The sequence below is a fragment of the Nematostella vectensis genome, chromosome 9 (genome assembly GCF_932526225.1).
Source record: "Nematostella vectensis chromosome 9, jaNemVect1.1, whole genome shotgun sequence".
NCBI classification, from domain to species: domain Eukaryota; kingdom Metazoa; phylum Cnidaria; class Anthozoa; order Actiniaria; family Edwardsiidae; genus Nematostella; species Nematostella vectensis.
Genome location: NC_064042.1, coordinates 5,233,291 through 5,247,996, shown reverse-complemented (window position 1 = coordinate 5,247,996; position 14,706 = coordinate 5,233,291). Strand labels below are relative to the sequence as shown.

General features: G+C 42.1%; 3 protein-coding genes across 3 annotated transcripts in view; 1 reads left to right on the top strand and 2 right to left on the bottom strand.

Moving 5' to 3' along the window:
• Positions 1–562: 562 nt before the first annotated feature.
• Positions 563–4,327, bottom strand: LOC5510999 (pinopsin). The gene is made up of 4 exons (XM_001631362.3): positions 3,633–4,327; positions 2,417–2,678; positions 1,854–2,013; positions 563–1,118 (listed from the first exon to the last, which is right to left on the bottom strand). The coding sequence occupies exons 1-4, from the start codon at positions 4,013–4,015 to the stop codon at positions 847–849; spliced, it is 1,077 nt and encodes a 358-aa protein (XP_001631412.3). The 5' UTR covers positions 4,016–4,327; the 3' UTR covers positions 563–846.
• Positions 4,328–4,915: 588 nt separating this feature from the next.
• On the bottom strand, positions 4,916–12,291 carry LOC116617480. The gene is made up of 7 exons (XM_048732381.1): positions 11,938–12,291; positions 11,244–11,348; positions 10,906–11,087; positions 9,712–10,530; positions 8,606–9,424; positions 6,064–8,318; positions 4,916–5,698 (listed from the first exon to the last, which is right to left on the bottom strand). Exons 1-7 carry the CDS (start codon positions 12,020–12,022, stop codon positions 5,017–5,019), a joined length of 4,947 nt encoding a protein of 1,648 aa, XP_048588338.1. The 5' UTR covers positions 12,023–12,291; the 3' UTR covers positions 4,916–5,016.
• Positions 12,292–14,248: 1,957 nt separating this feature from the next.
• Positions 14,249–14,706, top strand: part of LOC116617479 (centromere protein F) — a 40,025-nt gene continuing 39,567 nt past the window's right edge. Inside the window, exon 1 of the mRNA XM_048732380.1 lies at positions 14,249–14,674. Coding sequence (XP_048588337.1) covers positions 14,441–14,674 — 234 coding nt within the window. The 5' untranslated portion in view covers positions 14,249–14,440. The remainder of the gene's footprint in view (positions 14,675–14,706) is intronic.

Genomic DNA, 14,706 nt, shown 5'->3' with positions numbered 1-14,706 from the left:
CGTAAGCTACTCTCCTCAAACATTTCAGATTCTTGTTCACCCTCGCATTTATTTCTCATCCCTTTTCGGATATGATTTATGATTTATGATTTATAAGGCTTCTACCACTATTTCACATATGAAATAGCGGTAAGGTTGACACAACAGAGCACGGCTCCAACTCAAGTGTAACCTCGGTTAGTAAGCACTGTCACTGGGGGTGGTCACTGCCAGAGGGTTTATTGCGTCCCCAATGTTGATAATAAGATCAAAGGATCCCCCGAGAGCATTATTTTGATTGTGATCTTAATTCTAATTTTAATTCTTAAATATTAAATAATGAAGTGCCGAGCACAGGCTCACCGTTTTAACCCGGCGGCCCCGTAAAAGACAACAATGGTTCTTCACCTTTTCTCCTGGGAGAGAGAGAAAAACGCACACCCGTTCCTAGTCCAAGCAGCATATGCTTGATGCGATCGCGCTGCAGGCTTTGCGCGCTCAAGTCCCGTCGGGACTAGCTAACTGCGTAGGGTAACTCAACTTTTCACTAGCACATTTTCTAAGCCTTCAAAATATATTAAAATTTTATCAGTGATTCAGGCTTTATTCAATTTTTTTTCCGATGACGTGTTACTTGCTGGTCCCCTGAAAGTGTCACGCTCACGTCATTTCACGTCGCCCCGGTCTCGTCGCCCCAGTCATGTCGATGCATTGCGCAAATGTGCCACGCCATGTGTTACGTCATTTCGTGTAATCTTGGAATCATGAATGATAGTGGTCAAAGCATTGCGCTTAGGATTGTAGATGCGTCAAGCCCCCGAATTTCGCTTATTCTTCCGGATATGTCACGGCATTGAGGAGGGGGGGTTAGTTTCTGGCGCCATTCGTCATCTTCTCGTCTCCATTCTCCTCTTCGCCATCGTCGATCACGCGCATCGTTTGAATAATCCGGGGAATGTTGCTGGGCCTGATGGTAAGGTTCCCGGATGTGTCACGCAATCGTCTCCTACAGACGAGGAGAATGAGGTCGTTTCTGAACCTCTTGTTCATTGTGAGGTAGATTATGGGGTTGCACACAGAGTGAGAGGACGCCATGAACCCAGTGAAGATGAACGCCTCCTGGGGAATCGTCACCACACCTTCAACACAACACAACAATAAACAGTAAACAAAACAAATAAATTCTAACGTCACCACACCTTTAACACAACAACAATAAACAGTAAACAAAAAAAAAGAACTTCCAACGTCATCACACCTTCAACACAACACAACAATAAACAGTAAACAAAACAAAGAAAATAACCACACCTGCAACGCAACATAACAATAAACAGTAAACAAAAAAAAAGAAAATAACCACACCTGCAACACAACATAACAATAAATAGTAAACAAAGCAAATAACTTCTAACGTCATCACACCTTCAACACAACATAACAATAAACAGTAAACAAAACAAAGAAAATAACCACACCTGCAACGCAACATAACAATAAACATTAAATAGAACAAAGACGTCACCACAAATGCAACACAACATAACAATAAACAGTAAACAAAGCAAATAACTACTAACGTCACCATATCCGCAACACAACATAACAATAAACAGTACACAAAACAGAGAGAATAACTACATAATAAAACACCAAGCTTTATGCAGGGAGGGGCCGGGCCATAGTGGGGTTTGGTCTCTCGGGGCTCTTGTACCTACAATTGGGGACCTGCGCTTAGAGATCACGTGACTGTTTGGGTGGCAAACTAGCTCAGGCTTTTTAGCGGCAAAAAAACAGCAACCAAAGGCAACTTATTTTAGCGCTTACGAAGCAAGCTAGATTTCTTTTCAAGATCCCTGATTTATATGACTAACCCGAGCCGCTGATGGCGTAAATCAAGACAAACGGCGTCCAGCAGATGATGAAGGCTGTGAGAACGGTAAACACGACCTTGGCCGTGTGGGTCTCGGCGCGCAACCACACGTCCTGCGTGAACTTCGCCCACATCTCAACACGGCGACGGCTTTGACGGACCTGGGTAGTGAGGTGATATGATGACCTCATTATCGTAGTAATCGTCATCTTCGCCACCTTCATCCCAATAATTATTATTGTTACTTAAACAACGATAATAATTCTACCATCACAGTCTTCGCCTTCGTCTTCATCACCATAATCGTCATCATCATCAGCAAAATTATCTTATCATCATCACCACCAGTCCATCATCCAACATCATCACCACTATCATCCATCTTCTTATGGCGATTACCATCACCATCGTAATTATCATCATCATCACCATCCATCATCATCATGGCAATTACCATAATTATCAGCATCGTCGTCTGCATTGGTTTCACCATTATTATCACCATGTCATCATCGTCATCACCATATCATCATTAGATGCAGCATCATATATTCCCTATCTTACCGTGATATATACCCGCAGATAGCAGAACACCATAATACACAATGGGACTATGTAGCTGAGAAATGCCACAAGCTCAATATAACCATCCTTCTGGCCGAACTTTGCCCTACACACGGAACTAGTGGGCGACCAAATGTACTCATTCCAGCCAAGGACCGGCGGGAGAGACTGGACAATAGCCCACAGCCATATAAACACAAGGATGCGGTACGCATGCTTAGGAAGAAGCCGCTGACCAGCTGTAAGCACGATGATGCGGTATCTGTATTCAAGAGAAAGGTATTTGTCAGTAAACTCACAGCGAGATCATCTCAGCGCTTTCCGAGCTATGGGGTTAGAAGTCCAGTTCGTATTTGTCTTTTTTCTAAGGTTTCCAAGCCTGGCATTGTGGGCAGCTCTCTAAATGGCCGGTGAGACCAACCGTAATTTATTTTTTATTGCGAAATGGCTTTGTTGTCACGGCCTTAAACTTTATTCAAACCGTTCAAAGATGGGCTCCCTGTGGCAAGCCTTGCAAAATATGCCGACCCCCTTTTTTAGCGAAATTATGTGCCCGCGAAATATAGTACCAGGGTAAGTTGGTCAAGACAAGATGCATCGTTTTGAGTTCTCAAAGTTCATTAACTATTACTCGAAGAAAAATAAGTACAATTTAGTTTATTTTGTTTGAAGACTGCCCACGGAAACAAATAATATCACATATTTTAATACACTTCTTCTTCAGGAATAATCCATTTCTGTAATTACCGCTTTTTTAATGTACGATTTATGAAATTTTGTTTCTTCTCATCAAAGCCTATATCTTTGTTTCCTGGACTTCGTTCAAAAGGAAATCGAACTCATTTTGTAATATGTTTTAGCCAACTTCAGGTTTTCTTTGTCATAAATGGCAATGATAAGTATATTTGAAAACATAAGCAACGCCAACATGAACTCATTTGTCATCCATTTCACGATCTTGTCTACTGAGATGAGGAGTTTTTCTCTGACGTGAAGCTGGTTCAGAAAGAAAATACAATTAATTTGCCACCAGTATTCGAAACAGTATTTTTGGTGGTGTCTAGATGGAGTTAATTTACACCTCCGGTTAGAAATATTATGAAGAATACAAACAAAACAAACACAATTAAAAAGTGTCTAGTTCATTGAGCACTGACCTCATCAAATCTAGGGCGATACAAAAATGTGAAACGAACAAAAAATTCCTTTTTTTTACCTGTCTACTGCAATAGCTGTCATAGTAAGAATTGCTACTATTCCCACTAGCATTGTGGTAAAACCATTCACCTCGCAAACAACCCTTCCGAATGGCCATTTTCCGTGAATATACGTAGAAATGGATAATGGCATTATTAAAAGCGCAATTGACAAATCCATGAAGGCAAGATTTCCAAGAAAAATGGTGACCACTCTTTGACTCGCTGTTTTTCGTTGTCTGCTGAGGACGATTAGCACCAAGGAATTGCCGATGATGATGGCGAGAGTTGCAATGCTCAGAGCGCTTATCAAACATACTCTTTCCAAAGGATTAAAGGCAATGTAATCACCCGTTTTGGTCCAATTTCTTTGTGAAGGCTCGGAAACTGTAGAGTTTTCCATGGTTATTTTCTTGATTCAGTCAGATAGCAACAGTTCTGAGCAATTCTCAATGCTTCTTGTGAAACCACTTGAGACTGTCTTTGCTATTTTTGATGCCCCAACAATAGGTCACTTTCTGATTCAATGTCGATAACTTTCAAAATAGCGACACGTCATTTTGCTTTAAAAATCCTCTTTTTCGGTAGTAAACAGCTAATAAATGGCAGTCTTGTCTATTTTTTAGCCCAGCCAAAGAAATTAGTTATTCTCCTGTCGAGATGTTATAGGAAGTGGAATTCAATAAATATTCTGACACCTTTTAAAGAAGTCTTGTTTCCGTCACACGTCCTGATTGGCTGACAGGAGTGTTGTCTTTGCACAAGAAATTACACGCCAAAATCATCTGCCTTTTAGATAAATATGAACTCTTTTATCGATATATCATGGGCTGATCCTTTACAGTCTGGTTTGTGAATAACAAAGCAACGAAAACAGTCTTTCAGCAAATAAATTATGATTTTTATTATCTTTTTCAAATGGGATATTTTCGATAAACTCATTCATATCAAACATTTGCTAATTGATTTTTTTTGCCAGTTTATTCATTTGGAAGAAAATTCATCCAAGATAAGTTTGGAGTTAGAGTGGTCTCTTGATCTTATTGGCATATTGGCTGCATTGATTTTTTACCCAGTTTAATAGTGTATGATCTTTTTTGATCTTTATCCATCCCCTTCAGTTTTTTGATAGTCCGTCCCTTAATAAATTTTGGGTATGAACAATAGAGGAATTTTGACACTTGTAGGGGCCAAAAAACTGGTTTAAAAAACGGGGGGGATGAAAAAACACGCGAAAAGGGAGCCTTTCTTCACCCATAGAGCCTCCAGTTAATTCGAAGACGGGGTATAAAGGAAGAACAGATGATATTGAACGTATTTTATTAGCTATATACAAAATATACAATATTATAAGAATAGTAAGCAAAGGATCTCCAGTAATTGCCACCCGCAAAGGATCCTGGTTCAGCTCAAGACTGAAACCTTTATGCCGGCCAGTTCATAGCTCAATTGCGAATCATCTAGCGGGCGTGGACTCGTCTCGTCACTGAAGCCGTTGGAACTCACGAACCGCCTGATGTAACACGCAACACTTCTTAGAGTCTTGAACTCGAGAAGAACGGCCTTTCCGTCAGGATGTCTAAATCCATTCTGATCGCGATTATGCGAGTCAAACAACAACCATGTTTGAGATGTCTTAAATAGAGCGATTGTATACAACAAATATCTAACAATAAACATATCATACTCGCTTAGAGTTTCAATACTACTCTCAATGCCTGGTAGCGGGCTGCTCTTGTCTGTGCCATCGTTCATGATGTCACCACACATTACATCACTTCTCTTCAAGTGGAAGTGCCGACCCCGTAGTTTGATATCTAGCTCTATCTCGTCAATGTGAAGAAACGCGGTTTTTGGGCGATTCATCTTTTCTTGGGTCTCCCTGTGTTTTCTGTCCCCGGTGAGGATTATATCGTCCATGTCCTCGGGCGTCCAGAGCAATGGGCTTTTGCCGGATGCCCTGAGGATGGCACAGAGAGCAATGGAACAACACTGAACTCCTGGGATGATAAGTCTTGCATCCCCTTGGTGCATGTTTGCCTTGACGAGAAGACGCGAGCTGCTCTTCCCATCACGTAAATCCAAGCTATTAACAGAAATACAAAACATCTAGTTTATGATCTTTGAACAATTTAGCATTTTCTTTATATCACCCGCTCTCCACTTCAGCCGTTTAACCTGCATAGCGCAAAAAGCTCAAAAATAGGAATGCAGGATGATAGAGTAGCACTCGAGAGAAAGACAACCTCCACCCAACACTCCAACCTCCAATCAAATTTCTTCCTTTTCCTTATCTTTTGCTATCCACGCTACTCAAGTTGCCATTTTATTTAAAAGACAAGGTCTACTCATATTATGAAATTAGGTTTTGATCATAAATCTTTTTTTAATTTCAAATCCTACTAGGGATACCTACCCAGCGAAAAATAATCAACTTGCTTAGCCTCTTACCTATTATTTGATCTTGCACCATCTTGTACCATACCATTCATCTGGTATGATTCTTTGTGGTTTTCTCTCCCTGTGCTGTTTCCCTTTTGGGTCGCTGTGGCGTATGAACTCCTCTTGGTGGTGGAAGGCGTGGAAGGTCTACCCATTACTCCACAGGCGTGGCCCTTTCTGGGGTAATCATCGACATGATTGTTCCGATGCTTCCTTTTTTTGCTTTCCTTTCTGTTCTGGTTTTTGCTCTCTCGGAGATTGATCTTAACTCCTTGCACAGACAATAATTCAGCCTCTGCATCCGTGTTTTTCGACTTGCTCTGCTTTGTCCGAACGTTGAGCTTATTACTCCCCTTGACCTTCCCTTCTTGTGCATCCGTTATACTTGCGGCTAGTTCAGAAGCTGTCGGCGTCTTATGAGGAGTCCTATCTTCAGCCTGATGGCTGATTTTATCAGATCTTGCGTCTGATGACTCTGTCATGGGGTATTGCTTAGCAGATACGACGTCTTGTTCGACTATAGCTTCTGTTCTGAAGTTATGAAGGATGGATTCCTTTCCTATTACCGATAATTCTGGTTCGTTTTCTTTCTTTTGACACTCTTGTTTCCCTGTCCGTGATTTGCGTTGAGATATTTTTGGTCTTTGGTTTTTGCGCTTCGCCTTCTTCTTCTGTGCTTGGGTGCATTTATGAAGGAGCTGCTGGTTTTCTTTGCTAGTGTCCCCATCATTAGTAGACATCGGAGTTGTGCGATCCGAGGGAAGCTCCCGATCAACGCCTTCATTTGGAGTATGCACAACACCTGCTACAGTTGCTAGGTTAGCATCGTTGTCATTCTTTGATACCCGATCCTTTTCGACTCCAATGACCAGCCGTGGTTCTTCTACACTTGACGACTCTTCGTCCTTTTTGAGATACTGGTTATACTGGATAGATAAACCGTCAGTGATATCTTCGGGTAACGTCTCTGACATTAAACTCTTAGGCTCTTTTACACAACATTCGTGCTGCTCTAGCGCAGTGTCTTCGCCTTTACTTTCTTCTCCCAGCGAAGATGATTTAGACTCATACACTGGTGCTGGGAATGGTGTATCTGGTAAATCTCCTGCAAAATCTGTTCCCAGCGTAGTAACACCGTCTGCGTTACCTTTGGGTAACGTCTCTGTCATTGGGTACTGAGGCTCTTCTTCACAACATTCATGATGCTTAAGATCAGGGTTTTCGCCTTGACGTTCCTCCCCAAACGAAGCTGACTTAGGCACAGACACTGGATTAGGGACTGCTATAGCTGGAAAACATGCGTCAGCTCTTGCAAGATCTGTTGCCGGAGTTACATCGAGGCTATCCGAACTTTTTTCCACCACGCACTGATGGTCATTCCGCGACAGCTGGATGGCAGACGATGGAAGCGCTGCCATATGCTCTGGCGCTGTGGCACAGTCATAGATTAGATGAGTCTTCCGTGATCCACGAATGCCAGGAAAGTAGGGCTTCATGCGATCCGAAGGTAAATCGATTACCATCTGTCTCACCGGCGAGAACATTTCTTCAGTTGATATAAAACAAGCTTGGTATTGTTTCGTCTCCTCGGATTCTTCCTTACGAGCTTCTTCCTTCCCGCTACCAAATCCAGGCTCTAATAGAAAACGGACTGCCATATCCATAAGACCCATGCCAAGTCTCTCAAGGTTTAGTTGCAGAGTGGAAACATTGAGTTTGTTAGCTTTAAGGTGCTCAGACATCTCTGCCACCATCCACTCATGCTCATCATGTGACACCTGGCTGACAGAAGATAGGAGGGTAGACTTGTTGTCTGGTTCTGTTCCGCAGTAATCCATCAGATGAACCTTGACGCGACGTCGAATGATTGCATGTCTACCATGCATGGTAACAAGCACAGGTCTTTTAGCTGATGACGGAGGCTCCATTTGCTCAAGCTCTAAGCTGAGGGGTCTCATCAACCTGGTCAAAGACTCGCCGAGTGAGGGATGGAGTGTGACTTGACGCCCCTGGCGCGATGCACAAGCGGCAAGTCTCTCGAGGCTTTGTGTGTCCCATGATGCACGCAGATCAAAAGGGCGGAGCTCCTTGAGTCCTGTAGAGGATGCAGTCACAATCGACTTTACGGATGAGGACGGCTGGACGTTCACCTCGGTGGTTACGAGAGCATCACTCTCTTGGCGGTCTGTTGACGCAATAGATGGACAAGCACCAGCCCTCTCTTGGAACTGGTGCACCTCTGTGATGCTGGCAAGACGAGCTCCCTGATAAAGATAAGAGCAATAAACGCAACTGTGAATACGTTTTAAACCGCTTTCGTGGCATCGTTTGTTTGATTGAAAAATAATTTATTGTTTGTTTAGCGCTCCTAGTCAAAAGACTTAAATGTTCGATTAGTTACCATAAATTCCAACAGGCTTTAGCGGAAACATGATAACATGAAAATATTCGAGTATAACTGTTTAAATCTATACTAATGGAGATGCTATTTTGTCCGCCGTGTTTGTGTAGGGATGTGGTATTCAATCTTCCCAATTATATAAACACTCACCTCAACACTTCGAGTTTTCAACGATCCAAAAATGTGAGGTAGGTAAGGCTTCTTGAAACCGGAAAGCAATTCCGTCACCATCTGTTTCACTCGCGAGGACGGCTTGAACATTTCTTCAATTGCCATGATGTAAGCTTGGTCTTGTTTAGTCTCGACCTGAGCTTCCCCCTCCAAGCATCCAAATACAGACACTGATAGAGGGCGGGCTGTTGTATCCATGAAACCCATGCCAATTCCCTCAAGGCCTAGTTGCAGAGTTGTTACACTGACTGTGTTAGCTTTAAGGTGCTCAGAGATCTCTACCACCATCCACTCATGCTCATCATGTGACGCCTGGCTGACAGAAGATAAGAGCGTAGACATGTTGTCTGGTTTTGTTGCGCAGTAATCCATCAGATGAACCTTGACGCAACGTCGAATGATTGCATGTCTACCATGCATGGTAACAAGCACAGGTCTTTTAGCTGATGACGGAGGCTCAATTTGCTCAAGCTCTAAGCTGAGGGGTCTCATCAGCGTATTCAGAAACTCGGCGAGTGAGGGATGGAGTGTGACTTGACGCCCCTGGCGCGATGCACAAGCTGCTAGGCTCTCGAGGCTTTGTGTGTCCCATGATGCACGCAGGTCAAAAGGGCGGAGCTCCTTGAGTCCTGTAGAGGATGCAGTCACAATCGACTTTACGGATGAGGACGACTGGACGTTCACCTCGGTGGTTACGAGAGCATCACTCTCTTGGCGGTCTGTCGACGCAATAGATGGACAAGCGCTAGTCTTCTCTTGGAAATGGTGAACCTCGGTGATGCTGGCAAGACGGCGTCCCTGAGAAAGATACGAGCAATAAACGCAACTGTGAATACGTTTTAAACCGCTTTCGTGGCATCGTTTGTTTGATTGAAAAATAATTTATTGTTTGTTTAGCGCTCCTAGTCAAAAGACTTAAATGTTCGATTAGTTACCATAAATTCCAACAGGCTTTAGCGGAAACATGATAACATGAAAATATTCGAGTATAACTGTTTAAATCTATACTAATGGAGATGCTATTTTGTCCGCCGTGTTTGTGTAGGGATGTGGTATTCAATCTTCCCAATTATATAAACACTCACCTCAACACTTCGAGTTTTCAACGATCCAAAAATGTGAGGTAGGTAAGGCTTCTTGAAACCGGAAAGCAATTCCGTCACCATCTGTTTCACTCGCGAGGACGGCTTGAACATTTCTTCAATTGCCATGATGTAAGCTTGGTCTTGTTTAGTCTCGACCTGAGCTTCCCCCTCCAAGCATCCAAATACAGACACTGATAGAGGGCGGGCTGTTGTATCCATGAAACCCATGCCAATTCCCTCAAGGCCTAGTTGCAGAGTTGTTACACTGACTGTGTTAGCTTTAAGGTGCTCAGAGATCTCTGCCACCATCCACTCATGCTCATCATGTGACGCCTGGCTGACAGAAGATAAGAGCGTAGACATGTTGTCTGGTTTTGTTGCGCAGTAATCCATCAGATGAAGCTTGACGCAACGTCGAAAGATTGCATGTCTACCATGCATGGTAACAAGCACAGGTCTTTTAGCTGATGACGGAGGCTCCATTTGCTCAAGCTCTAAGCTGAGGGGTCTCATCAACCTGGTCAAAGACTCGCCGAGTGAGGGATGGAGTGTGACTTGACGCCCCTGGCGCGATGCACAAGCGGCAAGTCGCTCGAGGCTTTGTGTGTCCCATGATGCACGCAGGTCAAAAGGGCGGAGCTCCTTGAGTCCTGTAGAGGATGCAGTCACAATCGACTTTACGGATGAGGACGGCTGGACGTTCACCTCGGTGGTTACGAGAGCATCACTCTCTTGGCGGTCTGTCGACGCAATAGATGGACAAGCACTTGTCTTCTCTTGGAAATGGTGCACCTCGGTGATGCTGGCAAGACGGCCTCCCTGATAAAGATAAGAGCAATAAACGCAACTGTGAATACGCTTCAAAACGTTTTCGAGGAATCGTTTTTATGTTGCACAAATAGGAAATGGTTTTGTTTAGCACACCTAATCCAAAGACTAAAGGTGATCGATTGGTCACTCTTTCAATGAAAATAATAAAGTACACTCGTTTTTATCCATACAAATCGTCTTAAAGTACAAACATAACAATAATTACAGTAACCAGAATGATTCCCCGAAATCTAACAGCTTTATTGGGAGAATTATAACAAAAAAAGAATGCAAGTATAACAATAAAACTGGAGATGCTATTTTGTCCGTCGTGTTGGTGTAGAGGCGTGGTTCTTGAATCTTCACGCTTTAATAAACGCTCACCTGGAGGGATTTGACCTTCGACTGGATATTCATCTTCATGACGAAGTTGATAACAAAGCATATAAGAGCGGCGAAGGTAACCGCTGACATCAGGTACAGGATATCCCCCAGCACGACGGTGGGAGCGGGACACTCAAAGACAACGAGTGCTTGCCTTGGAGCAGACACGGTCAAGACTACAACTGAAGAGACAAAGCAAAATGATCATTGATTTAGTCTGACGCGAAATGATTTATAAATAATTTTAGTAAGTATCTGTATATCATTTTAGTAAGGCCTTATCGTCCGATGGCTAAATGTTTTAAATTAATTTAGTGTATAATCATTATTGCACTTACTTGGCATCAGCAGTCGTGGCTTGATGAAGATGTTAAGCAGGTTCCGGGGGTGGAGCTCCGGGAACACTTGCTTGTAGCTGGGCAGCAAAAGCTCCCAAGAACGGGCTACAAATTCGAGAAACAGTTAAGCATCATCAGTTAGTGGTTATAAAGATTATAAAAATAAAAAAGGACAATAATAGCAAGCATAGCACATCCGTTAGAAAACATTACTGGAATTTATACAACGACACTAGTAAATCGCGCGCTCTGATTGGTTGATTGGTCTAGGGTCCATGTGTTATTACAAGACACACGCACTCTTGGCGTCAGCACGGGCACACGCTTACACTAGATTATAATGTAAGACAACATTTTAATTGTTGTATAAAACTATTAGATTTCATTTTTTTGCGCTTCAGTCCTCTGATAGATGCACAGATGACGTCAAAGCATGTCATGAATAACAGTCACGCAACTCGACTGGCGTCAAGTTGCGTACATTTTTATAAAATGAGATCTATTTGTTAAATAACATTTATCCCAGTACTATCGGAATTTGGCAAAAGGCGTATGGAAGAAAATGGCGTATGTTCCCCTTAGCTAAAGATTCATAAATTGACTTGAGCTACTCAGAAAAGATACTCTAGCTACGGCATGTCAAAACTTGACATATTACCCATAATTTTTTTGTAAAATTAAGTCAGCCACATACCTTGATAAACAAGCAATTCTTGACATTGTGAAGACTTCTCCGCTTGCAAAAGGTCGGCTGGAAAACACGCTAATACAAAAGGCATCCTGATCAAACGAAGATTCAGAAACTAAATGCATTTAGAAAAATAAAAAAGATATAAATATTTTTTGTAGAACGTTGAGAAAGAAGCTCTTTTATCAAATTGGGAAATATACTAAAAATAATTATAAACCCGAAAAGGCGGGACTCACCGGAGACATCTTCGACAGCGTCTTGTACCGCGACGGGTACTTCTTCTTTGGTCTCTTCTCCTTGACCATCACTCTAGAAAATCACAACAAAACAAATAATAAGCCGAAGGAAATAGAAATGTTAAAGAAACACCATGCTGTACATTGACACCAACACGCCACCGCACGCACTTTTTCTCACAAAACGACGCTACGTACCTCGACAATCGATTTACTTCTGCAATAGCAGAACGCTGCGGCTCCTGCTGTGCAGACTGCTAGTCCGGTGAGGACGGGGTGGTCCTTAAAAAACTCTATCATTTTGAAAACTTGGTACGCTCCATGAATACTTGTTTATCGTTTCGCTTTCATGAACGTTTTGATCAGTTTGGGGGAATGCTGATTATGACGTCAGACAATACGTAATCATCCTCGAGCGCGAAACAAAAGTTATCAATTCCAGGATTTCTCTTAGAAATAACATATTATCAACCCCCCCCTAAAAAAAAACGAAACTGAGTAGTTCCTTATGTGACGATACATATTATAAAATACCACCAGAGGCTGTTTGGAATTATCCATCAATAAATTCCCATGAGCCTTTTTGTTTCTAGCGCGAGCTTCGCTGCATCGCGTGTGGACGCGCGCGCAAAGCTAGACGGTATTTATATCATCCGTAGAAATCATAGGGTACGCAGGCAAAGTTAGAAAACAAAGGTAGAAAATGATTATTGCAGGGACCGTCTACAACCGAGAAGTTCAGAACAACAAAAAAATAATCTTTTTACAGGATATAGCCCTTGATGACCTCAGTAATCTGTGAAAGTTTGAATCATCTCGGATAAATATTTTTAGCTTGAGAGGGGGAAATAGATATTTCGAATAAAATTGGCGATTTTTCGGTACTTTCGACTTTTGCCATACTCGTGTTCAGTCCCTCACGGTGGCTCGGCCACATGCTTTTACGAACACAACAAAGACGCATTTAATAACCTCCCCTCCCCTCGCGAAGTAATAACGCACATGACTTAAAACACCACTAGCAATCTTCTCGTCGTCATCGTTTTGTTTTTATTTGAAAATATGGCTGAGTCAAATCTAGATATCGTCCTAGCCTTGCTAGCCGGCTCTCATTGAATTTTGGACTAGTCGGAGATTGCGACTTCAGTACATACGATAGTTATCATTATGCTTTAAAGTATAGTAAGCATTCTCAAATTTTTAATTGACAAGTATTTTTTGTATGGCATTTGTAATTAAGAATATTGCTCAGCAAAGCAAGAAGCACCCATCATTGATAGGTGTATATATTCACTAGAGAGCTACCAAAAACCGTGACACTTAAACAATTCCATGGTACACCCACATAAATTTGTACAAACCACATAACATGGTATGAAAGTTTTATCTGTTTATAGAATAAGATTATCACCAAAAAAATTTTTGTTTAAGCTTTTGTAAAACACAGCTTTGTGTATGAAAAGATTTAAACAAAGAACAAAAACATAGCTTTAGACGTAAGGTTAATTAACATCCGGCCTCGTTACAGTAATGAAGGGATGTTATGACTGTTTTAAGAAGCAAGAGTTTTCAACTTGACGAAGTGTTTCTCACTTCAATATTGCGGTTTAAGAAACTTTGCCATTTTTCTGAAAATTAAGTTTTGAAGAGCGACAGGTCAACCTTATAGTACAGCTATCAGTTAAATGTTTGAAAATTTAAAAGTGCGTTGATGAAAACAAAGTAGTTTTCTCAGTGTGAAACAAAAATCATGTACACAGATGACTCAATCATTGCATTTCTGTGCTATTCAAGCAGTTTTTTAAATAGCAAATATCTGAGAAGTCTAATCGAAGACTTTTATTACGAGTCGAGGACTTTTCTTTTGTACTGTTTCAATGGCTCAGATGATGCGTGAAAAGGGACGCTTACTAGAAACGTTAGCTGCCAATTTCTTGTAAAATCCCTTTTTGCACTCCTATTTATAATAAAACTAATGCAAAAATAATTTGACCATTAGTATATCTTAGTATCTTTTTACTTGAAGATACTTTCGTGGAATTAAAGTTCAAAAATTATTTGGCGTTCCTCCCAAGGGAATCTTCCCCTTAACGGTGAGCCCATCATAGTCCTCTCTCAAATACTACCAAGATGATTGACAGATAAACCATCTAAGTGCTGTTGTTTGTGGCGGTACGCTTCACCTGATCAGCTGACAGCCAGCAGCTTGGATCAGATTCCTCTCCCCCATCTAAACCTCATCCATCCACCGATTAATAAAACTGCTACCAATGTCAACTAAAGTCAAAGACCAGAATGGGAATCAGGTGGAAGAGAGCGTCGAGAAGGAAGTCGCAAGCGAGTCTGAATCAAGCTTTAATAGCTCGTACGAGCATACTGAGAGCGCGGCGGACGTGACTTTGCAGCAGCTAGCGGCGGCCAAGGAAAGCTTCACCGATCTGGAAGTGACGTATCAAAAGTTTAAAGTCGAGCTTGATGGAGTGCGGGAGGAGCACCGCGCAGAGGTAGAAGGACACCGCACAAAACTTGCCCTTAT